This window comes from Aotus nancymaae, unplaced genomic scaffold (genome assembly GCF_030222135.1).
Source record: "Aotus nancymaae isolate 86718 unplaced genomic scaffold, 86718_ANA_hifiasm-v0.15.2.pri h1tg000040l, whole genome shotgun sequence".
Taxonomy (NCBI): domain Eukaryota; kingdom Metazoa; phylum Chordata; class Mammalia; order Primates; family Aotidae; genus Aotus; species Aotus nancymaae.
The window spans coordinates 32,108,690-32,121,385 of NW_026988454.1; the positions used below are offsets into that span (position 1 = coordinate 32,108,690).

Below are 12,696 nucleotides of genomic sequence, written 5' to 3' on the forward strand. Positions count from 1 at the left end.
AAAAACCAAGATCTAGGCACATGTGCTCATTGCTTCTAGCATACCATTATTCCGAAACTCTTTCAGCAGATAGAGCTAGGAAGAGTATATAGATACGCATACATATATACAGACATTCTTTCCTCTATATTTACTTCTACATGTGTTTATGTATGTATTGAAAACTATGAGTTCACACTGACATATTCAATTCCAATCCAACATCATCACAAAGGTAATTGTGGAATTCCTCCTCTCCCAATTTGTAACTTCCTTCTCTGTCAGTGAGAAACCTGGCTCCCATGAGCCCTAACATATTTATTTCCTCACTCCCCTTTCATGCTTGCTATCTCTTTACTTGGCAAGGGGAAGGGGAAACAGCTGGTCATCGTTTTTTATTCTTTCTTATCATCCACTCTTCCATCCAATCAATCACTAAGTCCTGACATTTTTATCTCCTAAAAATTTCTCAAATTGGTCCATTTCTCTCCATTCTGACTTTTCTTAGCCTTGGCCATACCACCTTTGTCTGTTACATGGCCTACATACAGCAAGGCATCCTAACTGGTATTCCCAGATCTAGATTTGCTTCTTTCCTCTCTGAGGGAATGTGTTCTCTTTCTGGGTCCACAAGGGGGCGTAGTTTCTAGAGCAAGAACTTCCAAGCACCATATTTTCTCCCCCTCCCATCCATCTTCATCCAGGAGATTTAACGGTTTATGTTTAAATTTCGCAGGCACAGGAAAAATCAAAAGTCGATCACTCCAGCAGAAGTTCTAAGGAACTCCTTTCATTGGCCAGGGGTCTTAGAGAAGGTGGGGGTTCCTCCCAGGTTAAAAGTCCCCTTCTTCCACAGACCTTCGGACTCCATGTTTGGGTCCCCTTCCACGAACACTCCCTTCATGGAAGCTGCCTTTCTCTCTCCTGGATTTCCCCCTCTGGAGTCCCCTTCTGGACTCTCTCATGGAAGCCTGTCTTCCCCTCCTAAATTCCCTCTCTCTCTAGTCCCAAGCTGCTTTCCTCTCCTGATTCCATCTTTCTGGATTCTCTCAGTGGGAGAGTTAGCTGTTTCTTTCCCTCTCCTTCTCTGGTTTCTCTCTCTCTCTAAATAAATAAATCACTTTCTACAAACACTTTTGAGTCTGGCTTTTACTGCACACTGCACCGTGGTTGCCTCTCTCATTCTTGAGAGGGCAGGAGACCAACAACCTGGATAAACATCCTCTCAGGGGAGCTGAGGGCACCCCTGAACCCCTGAACCCCTGAACCCCAATATAACATCTCCACTCTGCAGCCAGAGTTATCCTTATGGAATTAAAATTTGAGAATTTCACTCCATAGTTAAAATTCTTCAATGGTATTTCATTCAATACAGTACTGTCTGGGTCGCTTCATAGCTTGTTTAATCCTCATTTTATTTCCTCCAAAAGCTCCTAGCCTCATTCTCTACCTTTTAGTTAGCCAACTTGAACTTTTTTCTTTTTTTTTCAGTTCTTGTATTATACCAAACTTTCTTTTGGTGAACACTATATGCCACCTTCTTCTACTTGAAACCCTTCCTAACCTGGACAACTCCACACATTATTCTGGTCTTTACTTAAATGTCACTTCTGCTACAAAATATTCCCTGACCTCTCCCATCCCATTGCACCTCTGCATGCTACTGTAAATTCTGAAGCAAGAGATGATAAGTGTTACACATCAGCTAGTCTGGGGATTGTATTCTGAAAATAACTCTCTACTAAGAATGAGCAGCCAGAGTTATAACCTCTCTTTGGAAAAGCGGGTACTTAAACGCAGTTGTGAGGACAGATGAAAAGTGCATAAAACACCTACAATGCATAGCTCTTAGAAGGAGCTCAATATGTGTTATCCATTATTCCTTCAACCAATGTTCATGAAATGACAACTATTTCATAGCTACTGTGGTAGATGCTGGGGATAGAAAAAATACAATGTAAACTGAAAATATAGAGGAGTGTCCAAAATCTAATAGGGAATAGGAGTGTTTGAAGGAGTCAGTCAACCTGCTTAAGATTCAAAGGATGGGCAACATTTGGCTGTGACATACAGGAGTGTAAAAGAAGGAATTTTCAGGAAGAGAGGACAATATGTGCAAGGACCCGGCGTGAAAGGCTATGGATTGTTTTTCACGGCACACACAATTCAGTGTTGCATAAAACTGCATGGTCCATCCTGGCCAACATGGTGAAACCCTGTCTCTACTAAAAATACAAAAACTAGCTGGGCATGGTGGCAGTGCCTGTAGTCCCAGCTACTCTGGAGGCTGTGCAGGAGAATCACTTGAACCCGGGAGGCGGAGGTTGCAGTGAGCCGAGATCACGCCAGTACATTACAGCCTGGGCGACCTGGGCGACAGAGTGAGACTCTGTCTCAATAAATAAATAAATAAATAAATAAATAAATAAATAAATAAATAAATAAATAAAAAAAACTGCATGGTACACATGATTCAGTATTGCATAAAATTGGAACAAGAAGCTAATGAGAGATGAAATTAGGGAGATGGAGCATTTTGTATCCTAGGCAAAGTAATGATTTTCTCTTACAGATTGCCTTTCAAGAGTTTTCAACAAGAGAGTGGCATTATCCGATTTACATTTTTAGTCAGGTCATTCTGATAGTGCGGAGAATGGAATTTAAGAGTCAAAACTGGAGTTAGAGGACCGGTAAAGGGCCCATCTGAGGAAGTTAAAAAGAGAGAATGTATATGCTTTGGAAGAAGATGCATTTAGGATATTCTACAGTTCTTTTTTTTTTTTGAGACGGAGTTTCGCTCTTGTTACCCAGGCTGGAGTGTAATGGCACGATCTCGGCTCACCGCAACCTCCGCCTCCTGGGTTCAGGCAATTCTCCTGCCTCAGCCTCCTGAGTAGCTGGGATTACAGGCACGTGCCACCATGCCCAGCTAATTTTTTTATATATTTAGTAGAGACGGGGTTTCACCTTGTTGACCAGGATGGTCTCGATCTCTTGACCTCGTGATCCACCCGCCTCGACCTCCCAAAGTGCTGGGATTATAGGCGTGAGCCACCGCGCCCGGCCCTTATTCTACAGTTCTTATTAAAAAAAAACACTGGGAGGATTGTGGCAGCTTAAAGAAAAATGGAAATCTAGGAGAGTAGGTTTAGAGTGGAAAGTTGATCAGCTCAGTTTGGTAAGCATTGGATTAGCTTCCTCACAGGATTTAGGGACGCACCTGACATAGTTTGTAAGGTGTGACGATGCCAGTGAGAATGGAAAAGTTGGCCTCCATAAACTCTCTCACTGTACAAATAAAGCAACAGGTTACAGCGCGCGGCTCTAAGTGCAGGAACTGGCCTGTATTCACGAGTCCACGAGTAACCCAACCACTACTTTTCCAGCCCTGGTGACTCAGAGCTGAAGATGGTGCCCGTGGCAGAAATCAGAAAAGTGGGTGGGAGCATTAGGTGTAGACAAGAATAGCGTTTTAACTTTTGTTTTGTTTTCCATACATAGAGAGACAAGTCTAAAGGAATCATGGGTAATTTTTTCTTAAGATTTTGTCTGTAGTACAACTCTTCATTTTCCACGCTTTAAAACCATGGTTTCTTTTGTGGGCGCGATCGCGTGGGGAGTGACAAGTCTGTTTCTTTGCCTCATTCACTCATTTTCTTATTCTGGGCGGGTTCCACGACAGCCTCCCCAGTTTCCTTTGCCCTGCCAGTTTTTCCCTGAGCTTGCTACAATTCTGAGGAGGAAAGAGCATTTTCGGGGGTGAGAGCGGGTTAGACTCACGCTCTGTGGCGGCACCCGCGCAATTTCGGGTCCCTTCCCGCCCAAAGTGAAGGAGACTCTTCCCGCTTGTGTGGCCGGGTAGGCGGGAGCCCGGTAATGTCCCCGAAGCGCTCGCCGGCCAGAAGTCTGAGGGCCCGGGAGCAGGCGTCGCACAGCCCCTCCTCTCCTCCTCTCAGGAGGAGGCGGCGGCGAAGGCGGAGGCGTTGGCGGCTCGGGGGCGGGGCCGCGGACCTGGCCGGGAGCGCCGGATGCATCGGTCGCCAAGGGAACGGCGGCGTAGGCAGGCGCTGACGTCAGTAGGCGGCGCGCTCTGCGCACTGCAGCAGGGAGCCGAGACGTGCGCTCAGAGCCCGCGTCGCTGGTGGGTTGAGGGGCTGTACGGCCGCCTCACTCCGCGCCCGCCCCGCTAGGCACGGGGAGTCGATTTGCTCTGCTCCGGGTGTCGGCTCGGGCGGGACAGGCCGTTCTGCGTCCTCCTCTCCGTGAGTACCTCGAGGATGCGCTGGTGGCGGGATCGCGTGCCCCGGTGTTCGGCCTGCTCGGCGCTCTTGAGCGCAGTGGTGTCGGGGCTGCTGAAGTCCGGGAGCGCGGGGGCTGATCGCGGACTGACCCGCGAGCGTAGGCCGGGTGTCTCGAGGAAATGCGATTTCTGAGAGTCCTCAACGTACTTTTCCTCTTCCTTCACTGGTTTCCGGAGAGTTGAGCATGGTGCTGTGATAGGAAATTCACATCTTTGCCTTTGCTACTCCCTATTCTTGTTTAAATGTTTTTAAATCGGATGCGTAGTGTGTTTATTTCCTTTTAGAGTGTTAACCTGGGTTAAATCTTCAAGGTGTCAAAAGCCTTCTTAAAAACGTCTGAAGTGATCAATGTGATCATTTGTTACAAAAAAGGTGATCAATGTGTTACATTTATAAGAAAAGAACCAAATTATATTAATAGGTTCGTTTAGAGATGCATAAAAATAGAACAAAAATGTAGACCACTTAAGAATCCTTATCAAACGGTTTTGCTGCGTTTAGCATTCCTGTGAAAACATCTAAATGTGAAAATAAAGCTTTTCTCTCTTTTTGGGGGGGTTGGGGAGGAAAGAGATGCCAACAGTTTTTTCACCTGTTGCATTAACAGTTGCTGTTATTGCTTGGGCTTTAGGAAGAAGCTTGCTTGTTATGAGTTATGAGTACTCTGGGAAATTTTTAAAAGAATGCTTGAAAAAAATTCAAACCAAAAGTGTTTTTGAACCATACTTAGAATCTTGTTTATGAAGAATAATGTTTATGAAGTTAGAATCTTGTTTACTTATGAAGAATCTGGTTGATTTATTCATTGCATTTTGTATACAGGATTTTTGTTTGCCTTTTTTTCCCTTGCGATAACATTTGGTTAAGGAGCGAATTATCAGGCCTCTCAGTTTTTTCTCCCATTCATCTTGAGTCACATATTGGCTGATAATCAGGTGGTCTGTAAAATAAAATGAGATGAAATGTAGTCCACTTAATTTTCCTACATAGTATCTCTTAGAAGCTTCTGTAAAAGGGTTTGTGAGGGAAAAGTTGTAAAATAATGGAATATGCAGGATTCAGAGGTGTCTTTTAAAGTCTGACCTGAATTTTTGCAGATGATGTTACTAACCAAATATTAGTAATTTTATCATGTGTTTGCTGTAGTGCACATTAAGATTTAGAGATGGCTGAATGCAGTGGCTCACACCTCTAATCCTAGCGTGTTGGGAGACCAAAGTGGGTGGATCACTTGAGGTCGGGAGTTCGAGATCAGCCTGCTCAACATTGGTGAAACCCTATCTCTACTAAAAATACAAAAATTAGCTGGGCATGGTAAGATGCACCTGTAGTCCCAACTACTTTGGAGGTTGAGGCAGGAGAATAGCTTGAACCCAGGAGGTGGAAGCAGCAGTGAGCTGAGATTGTACCATTGCACTCCAACCTGGGCAACAGAAGAAGACTCTGTCTCAAAAAAAAAAAAAGTTAGAGATGAGTTCTGTAATGTATTTTCTGTGTTACCGTTAAATAATGTGTTTATTAGTTGTGCATTAAGCTATTAATAGTATGTAAGTATATGATTTACTTAATCATATATTTAATTTGTAATTATTTAGTTTTTTTAAATACAATAATAATGGACATAATTTTATTGCAAGGTACTGATTATTTTGCTTTTTGGTATTTTCTCTTTTCCTTACGGTACTAAAGTAGGTGCCATTTTAAATTCCCAAAGAAAAAACAAGGATTAGAAATTAAGTAGCTTACTCAAGGCCACACATCAGTAAGTGGTGACAGTAGAGTTCAAGCCTGTCTTTTTTACTCTAGGACCATTGCTACTGCTTTGTGTCTCCTGTCCCCTCCCCTCCTGTCCCCTCCCCTTTCCTCCCCTCCTGTCATCCCCTTTTTCTCCACTTCTCTTTCGCAGTGGCAGATACATAACTATAGAGAGCATTGGCCTGGCCCTCCAAAGCTAGCAGTTTTATGGGAGTCACAGAACATTTTACCAGGGTGGAAATTCAGGGTTGAGGTAGAGAGAGTTACAAAGATTAAGGCACCCTGGGAACACAGAAGAGAAGTACTTAACTGCCCTTCAGGGTGAGAGTGGTCTCTAGAGAAGATAACATTTGCCTTCAAAGGATGGTGAGGAGTTTGTTAGAGTGACAAAGGAGGAAGGACATTTTTCAGGAGAGGGGATATATGTGTAATGATACAAAGGCAAGAGAGGACTTCACACATGTGAGGGCCTGCAGGTAGTTTCACATGGCTGGAACACATTGTATGTGTGATGGGGACATTTCATAAATGGCCTCCTCAATGGTAAGGACTTTATATTTTTTTCAGTGTGCAATTGGGAGCTAGTGAAGAATTTTAAGCAAAGAAATGACACTATTGGGCCGGGTGCCGTGGCTTATGCCTGTTATCCCAGCACTTTGGGAGGCCAAGGAGGGTGGATCACAAGGTCATGAGATCGAGACTATCCTGGCTAACATGGTGAAACCCGTCTCTACTAAAAATACAAAAAATTAGCCGGGCGTGGTGGCACACGCCTGTAGTCCCAGCTAGTCTGGAGGCTAAGGCAGGAGGATCCCTTGAACCTGGGAGGCGGAGGTTGCAGTGAGCCGAGATCGTGCCACTGCACTCCAGCTTGGGCAGCAGAGCAAGACTCCATCAAGAAAAAAGAGGCCGGGTGCAGTGGCTCAAGCCTGTAATCCCAGCACTTTGGGGAGCCGAGGCAGGTGGATCACGAGGTCAAGAGATCGAGACCATCCTGGTCAACAAGGTGAAACCCCGTCTCTACTAATACAAAAAATTAGCTGGGCATGGTGGCACGTGCCTGTAATCCCGGCTACTCAGGAGGCTGAGGCATGAGAATTGCCTGAACCCAGGAGGCGGAGGTTGCGGTGAGATCGCGCCATTGCACTCCAGCCTGGGTAACAACAGCGAAACTCCATCTCAAAAAAAAAAAAAAAAAAGAAACAACACTGTCACATTTGAATTTTGGAAAATTACACTAGTTGTTATGTAGATGATGACTTTTTTTTAAAGGGAAAGGTGATAGAGGCATGGAGACAATCATCATAATCCTTCCACATTTTATCCCTCAGAGTTACTGTCTCATGTCACTGCCTTTAGGGGTGATGAGAAGACAGTTGGAAGAATTCTGTAAAGATTTGTTGGCCAGGCGCGGTGGCTCACGCCTGTAATCCCAGCACTTTGGGAAGCCGAGGCGGGCGGATCACAAGGTCAAGAGATCAAGACCATCCAGGCCAACATGGTGAAACCCCGTCTCTACTAAAAAATACAAAAAATTAGCTGGGCATGGTGGCATGCACCTGTAGTTCCAGCTACTTAAGAGGCTGAGGCAGGAGAATTGCTTGAACCCGGGAGGCGGAGGTTGCAGTGAGCCGAGATCATGCCACTGCATGCCAGCCTGGTGCCTGGTGACAGAGTGAGACTCTGTCTCAAAAAAAAAAAAAAAAAAGAATTGTCTGCATGTCCCTTCTACAGGTCTCACCTTCTATTCATTCCTCAGCCCCAGCCTGCTAAGTTTCTGCCCCTCCATAAACAGCTTTGCTACACGTGACTTCCTACTTGCAGATTCAGTGGACTCTCCTCAAAACCTGCAGCCCCTTTTTGATGCCACACAGTAGAGACTACATCTTCCTTAAAACTCTTCCCTTCTGTAATGGTTCTGTCTCCCAGGGTTTCACCTATCTCCCTGATTTTACTTTATATTGTGAGCTCACAGACTTCTCATTGGCTTTTCATTTTCTTGCAACTATCATATTTATAAGTAACTCCCAAATCTTCAGCCTAGGTCTCCCTGCTGGATTAATAGATCACCTAACAAACATAATATGATTATATTCATAAACACACACACACATATGACAGTAATAACAGTTGTCATTTTTGAGAGGCTTGCCATGTGCTAGGCATTTTGCCAAGTATTTCACTTGCATATTCTCATTTAATCTGTACAAAAACCCTGTGAGTGATTTACTCCTATTACTGTGAAAGATTGGGAAATTGATGTCCATAGAGATTAATCTGCTGGCATGTGGAACTGGTATTTGATTTCAGGGACCTGACAGTGGAGCTGCTTTGCTCAATGCCCTTCAGACACCCAATTCAATGTGACCCACGCTAAGCCCAGTGACTGCACCCTAACAAGCACCTGTTATAATTATAGCTAATATTTATTGTTGCTTCTTCTAACGTACCATTGTAAATCATTTAACCCTTACAACCCTTTGAGTAGGCACTGGCAGGGTGTTTTTACAGATGAGGAACCAAAAGTTATACAACTGACTATGGGAGACTAATTCTAGGACATGGGTTTTAAACTACTCCCCTAGTCTGCATCATATTACAGTTTAATGATACTGCTAATCTACTTGCTCTAGTTCTAGAAACATGGGAATCATCTCTAATTCTTTCTCCTACCTATTCATTAGTTATGTAATCTTACTAAAATATTATCTCACTCCATCACCCAGGCTGGAGCGCACTGGTGCAGTCTTGGCTCACTGCATCCTCCGCCTCCCAGGTTCAAACAGTTTTCCTGCCTTAGCCTCCTCAGAAGCTGGGATTACAAGCACCCACCACTACGCCTGACTGATTTTTAGTGTTTTTAGTAGAGACGGGGTTTTACCATTTTGGCCAGACAGATCTCAAACTCCTGACCTCAAGTAATCTGCCCACCTGACTAATTTTTGTATTTTTAGTAAAGATGGGTTTTACCATGTTGGCCAGACAGGTCTGAAACTCGTGACCTCAAGTGATCCGCCCACCTCATTCTCCCAAAGTGCTGGGATTACAGACACAGGCCACCCCGCCCAGCAGGCTCTTTTTGGTGACTCATAGTCATAACATAGTTCATCTTTTTTCCTGCCTATTGGCTGACCCTCATGTAGTATAAATATTAAGTTTTTATTTGCTTTATGATGATTTTTCTACTTTTGTGCTCTCAGGTTTCAGTTACTGATGCTGTCATTGCACTTGCCTTCGCAGCTTCTCTTTTCTAATTTGATATAGACTAGAAAGTACAAGACTAGATTTATTAGATTTATAACTACTAGAAAGAGTAAGTACAGGCTTCTGTCACTAAAGTGTAGGAGTTTTTACTACATGGATTTACTGGTGTCTATTTTGTCTGCGTACTACATAGTGTTGCCTAAGTTAACTGACATAGGTATGTTTATGTAATCATTCCTTTCTTTTTAGAGTTTCTTAGACATTTCTGCAAGAGGAACATGAATGTGGATCTCCAGGGAATTGCAGGATTAACCAGTAATGCCTTGGGCCTGGTGCGGTGGCTCACAACTGTAATCCCAACACTTTGGGAGGCCGAGGCGGGCGGATCGCATGAGGTCAGGAGTTTGAGACCAGCCTGACCAACATGGTGAAACCCCGTCTCTACTAAAATTACAAAAATTAGTCAGACTTGGTGGCACACACCTGTAATCCCAGCTACTCGGGAGGCTGAAGCAGGAGAATTGCTTGAACCTGGGAGGCAGAGGTTGTAGTGAGCTGAGATCATTGCCACTGCGCTTGACAAAGGGAGATTCCATCTCAAAAACAAACAAACCAGTAATGCCTAAGCCAGCTCTTTTTTTTTTTTTTAACACCCTTCAAGTTTATTCTTAAAAGCATGCATATTATGTTCTAAATGTTCTGTGAGAATTAATATGTTCATTTTAGATATATACCCCCATTTTTTAATAAAATGGGCAGTTTAGTAATATACATGCTGAGTTTAACTGTGGTTTTAGTTAATTCTGACACACATTAATACACACCCAAAGAAAGATGGTACAAATACTTGTACTATCCTTCTCTATTGTAGCAGAATTTTCAATGGCAGACACAGGTATTTGAATTCACTGTCACTGAGTGTGCTACCTTCAAGCATGCTTTAATGTACTAGTGAATACTCTTAGGAAAGTCAATCCTGAGATGGAGTTTGGTTTCTTAAAAGTGTGTTGAAATGTTTATTAATTTATTAAAACACTTTAAAAAGTTTATTAACATACGACATTAAATGATGACTGCCTTCAAAATTTTTTTTTGGTTTGTTTCAAATATATAAATACTTTATTCAGAGATGATCCAGTTTGTTTCCCTTGATTTTAGGGCCCTAAACTGATTCAAATGTACCCAAGTCGTTTGCATAAAATTGGGATAAGGTAACATAACTTTATTGGTATAAACTTAATGAAGTAGTGGACATACAATGGCATGATCTTGTGTGAAGAATGTTCTATAATTTTTATTTGGAACTTCCATATTACAAATACATCCTCTTTGTTTCAGTAGGATCCTGATTGAGTCGATTCTTAACATTCAGTCCTCTGCATAAAGCTGAGAAATGCCTACCGGTAAGACTTTTATTTTTAAGTTTGGTTTATTTTTATTTTAAGGGATTCTTTAACAGATTAATGAATACAGTAGGTGTCATTGACCAAATATGCTACATTTTAGAGATATTTATTTGTTTCGGATTCAGTTTTCTATTTAATGTTGTGATTAAGGTTAGTATGTATTTAATGGATGGTAGTTTGGGACTCAGCTGAACAAAGTAAATAATGATTACAACATAGGGTTAATTTTTATTATTTATCATCAAAATTGAATGTTTTACTCCACCACAAGCATTGGCAATCTTTTCTGAAAGGGCCAGCTAATAAATATTTTAGGCTTAGTCTCTAGTGTAACCACTCAACTCTGTCTCTTGCTCTCTCTCTTAAAGCATGAAAGCAGTTATAACAATTCATAATCAAATAGGCCTGTCTGATTTCAGTAAAACTTTACAAAAACAAGTGACTAGCCTGCAGGCCATAGTTTGCCAACAGTTGCTCTAGAGTACCCATTCATTCAACATTTATTAATTTAAAACATAATGACTGAGTATGTATACTGCGTCAGACCTCATAATAGTAGCTAGGGATGTAGTTATGGGGGAAACAAACAATATATTTCTTTGTATAGATATAAAAATAATTATATGATTTCCATTTGTGTTAAGTGCTGTGAAGGAAGAGAACAACCTGCTATGTGAGAAAAAGGAAAATTTAAATGTCAGATGTTTTATTTAGAGACAGCATTTAAACAGACAGGTTAACCCCCAGCCAGGTGAGGAGTTAGAGGAAGCTTGCCTCAGAAACAGCTTCACGTGGGAAGGAGCTTGCTGTGACGGAGGAGCTACGGGAAGGGTATTATAGCTAGAACGTAGGCATCTAAGAGGATATTTGTCTTGATTTCAAGCTCTAGAGATAGATCAGGAGGTATGGAACCCTGTAGGGCATGTGAAAGACTTATTTTATCCTAAATAAAATGGGAAACTTTCATGGGCTTAAGCATTATCTGATTCATGTTTTAAAGAAAAATGTTTTTAAAATGTTAATATTTGTGGATTATTGATTACAGGCTAGGCAGGCCTTAGCCATTTTTCATGCAAAATGATCTTTGACATAGGATAATTGTGATTTTTCAGATAAGGAAAACGAAGTTCAAAAATGTTAAGTAACTTGTCTAAAGCCACATAACATGTAACTAGCAGTGGTAGATGCTACCGTTTATCAGAAATAAAAAGTTAATTCAGCAAAGGAGACTTTTAGAGTCAGTGGCCAAAAAGGTCAGAGGGATACAGGTGAATGTTGGGTCACTAGAGTTAAAGTAAAAAGTATTTTAAGAAGGAAAGGCTGGCAAGTTTTTCTAATGTAGCTAGATAACTCATGCAGGTATTTACAAGACTTTATTTCTTAGCATAATAGTAACGTAGGTTATGTGTTATAATAGAGTTGTTTACAGAATGACATGACTCTCTTTTGTAGCTGAGAGTGAAGCAAAAGTAAAAACCAAAGTTCGCTTTGAAGGATTGCTTAAGACCCACAGTGATCTAATGCATGAAAGGAAAAAACTGAAGAAAAGCCTTGTCAGGTCTGGAGAAAACATCTCGGTAAGTAATCATCATTTGATAATGGTGATTTACATATCTGCATAAAATGGCTGCATATAATTAAAAACAGTAACATTATGTCATGGTCAATAACACATGGTAAAATAAAGTTGACATTCGAATCAACGTCGCTGTTGGAGTATTGAGTTCATTCTTGAGTGCTGCCCTACAAGAAGAACATGCACACAGTGGGGAGAATGACCAGAGATAGTGGGGAAACTCAAAACTAGCCATGATAAGATTTTTGTAGAAAATCAATATTTTTAACTCAGAATTGTGAAGAACTTAGGAAGTAGTATCCTAACTTCAGCTATTGAATGGCTTGTGCTTGTTTAAACTTTTTTCTGTGTGGTTCTACCCAGCAGAACCAAGAGAAATCAATGGCCTTAAGGCAATAGTTATCCTTTTATATTTGAGGCACACTTTCAAATGATAGAATTTTTGGCAGCACACTTGAAGGGATTAAAAATACAG

The 12,696-nt window shown here is 41.9% G+C and overlaps 1 protein-coding gene across 8 annotated transcripts in view; it reads left to right on the plus strand.

The window, feature by feature from the left end:
• The first annotated feature begins 4,086 nt into the window (after positions 1 to 4,086).
• AHI1 (Abelson helper integration site 1) overlaps positions 4,087 to 12,696 on the plus strand; it is a 220,647-nt gene continuing 212,037 nt past the window's right edge. Inside the window, exons 1-4 of one of the 8 annotated variants that reach the window (XM_064360649.1) lie at positions 4,146 to 4,241; positions 9,489 to 9,634; positions 10,581 to 10,642; positions 12,098 to 12,222. In XM_064360649.1, the coding sequence (XP_064216719.1) occupies positions 10,633 to 10,642; positions 12,098 to 12,222 (135 nt within the window). In that variant the 5' untranslated portion in view covers positions 4,146 to 4,241; positions 9,489 to 9,634; positions 10,581 to 10,632. Of the gene's footprint in view, positions 4,242 to 6,985; positions 9,635 to 10,179; positions 10,643 to 12,097; positions 12,223 to 12,696 lie in introns of those variants that run through there. The other 7 variants (XM_064360653.1, XM_064360650.1, XM_064360648.1 and 4 more) reach the window with 7 other exon arrangements.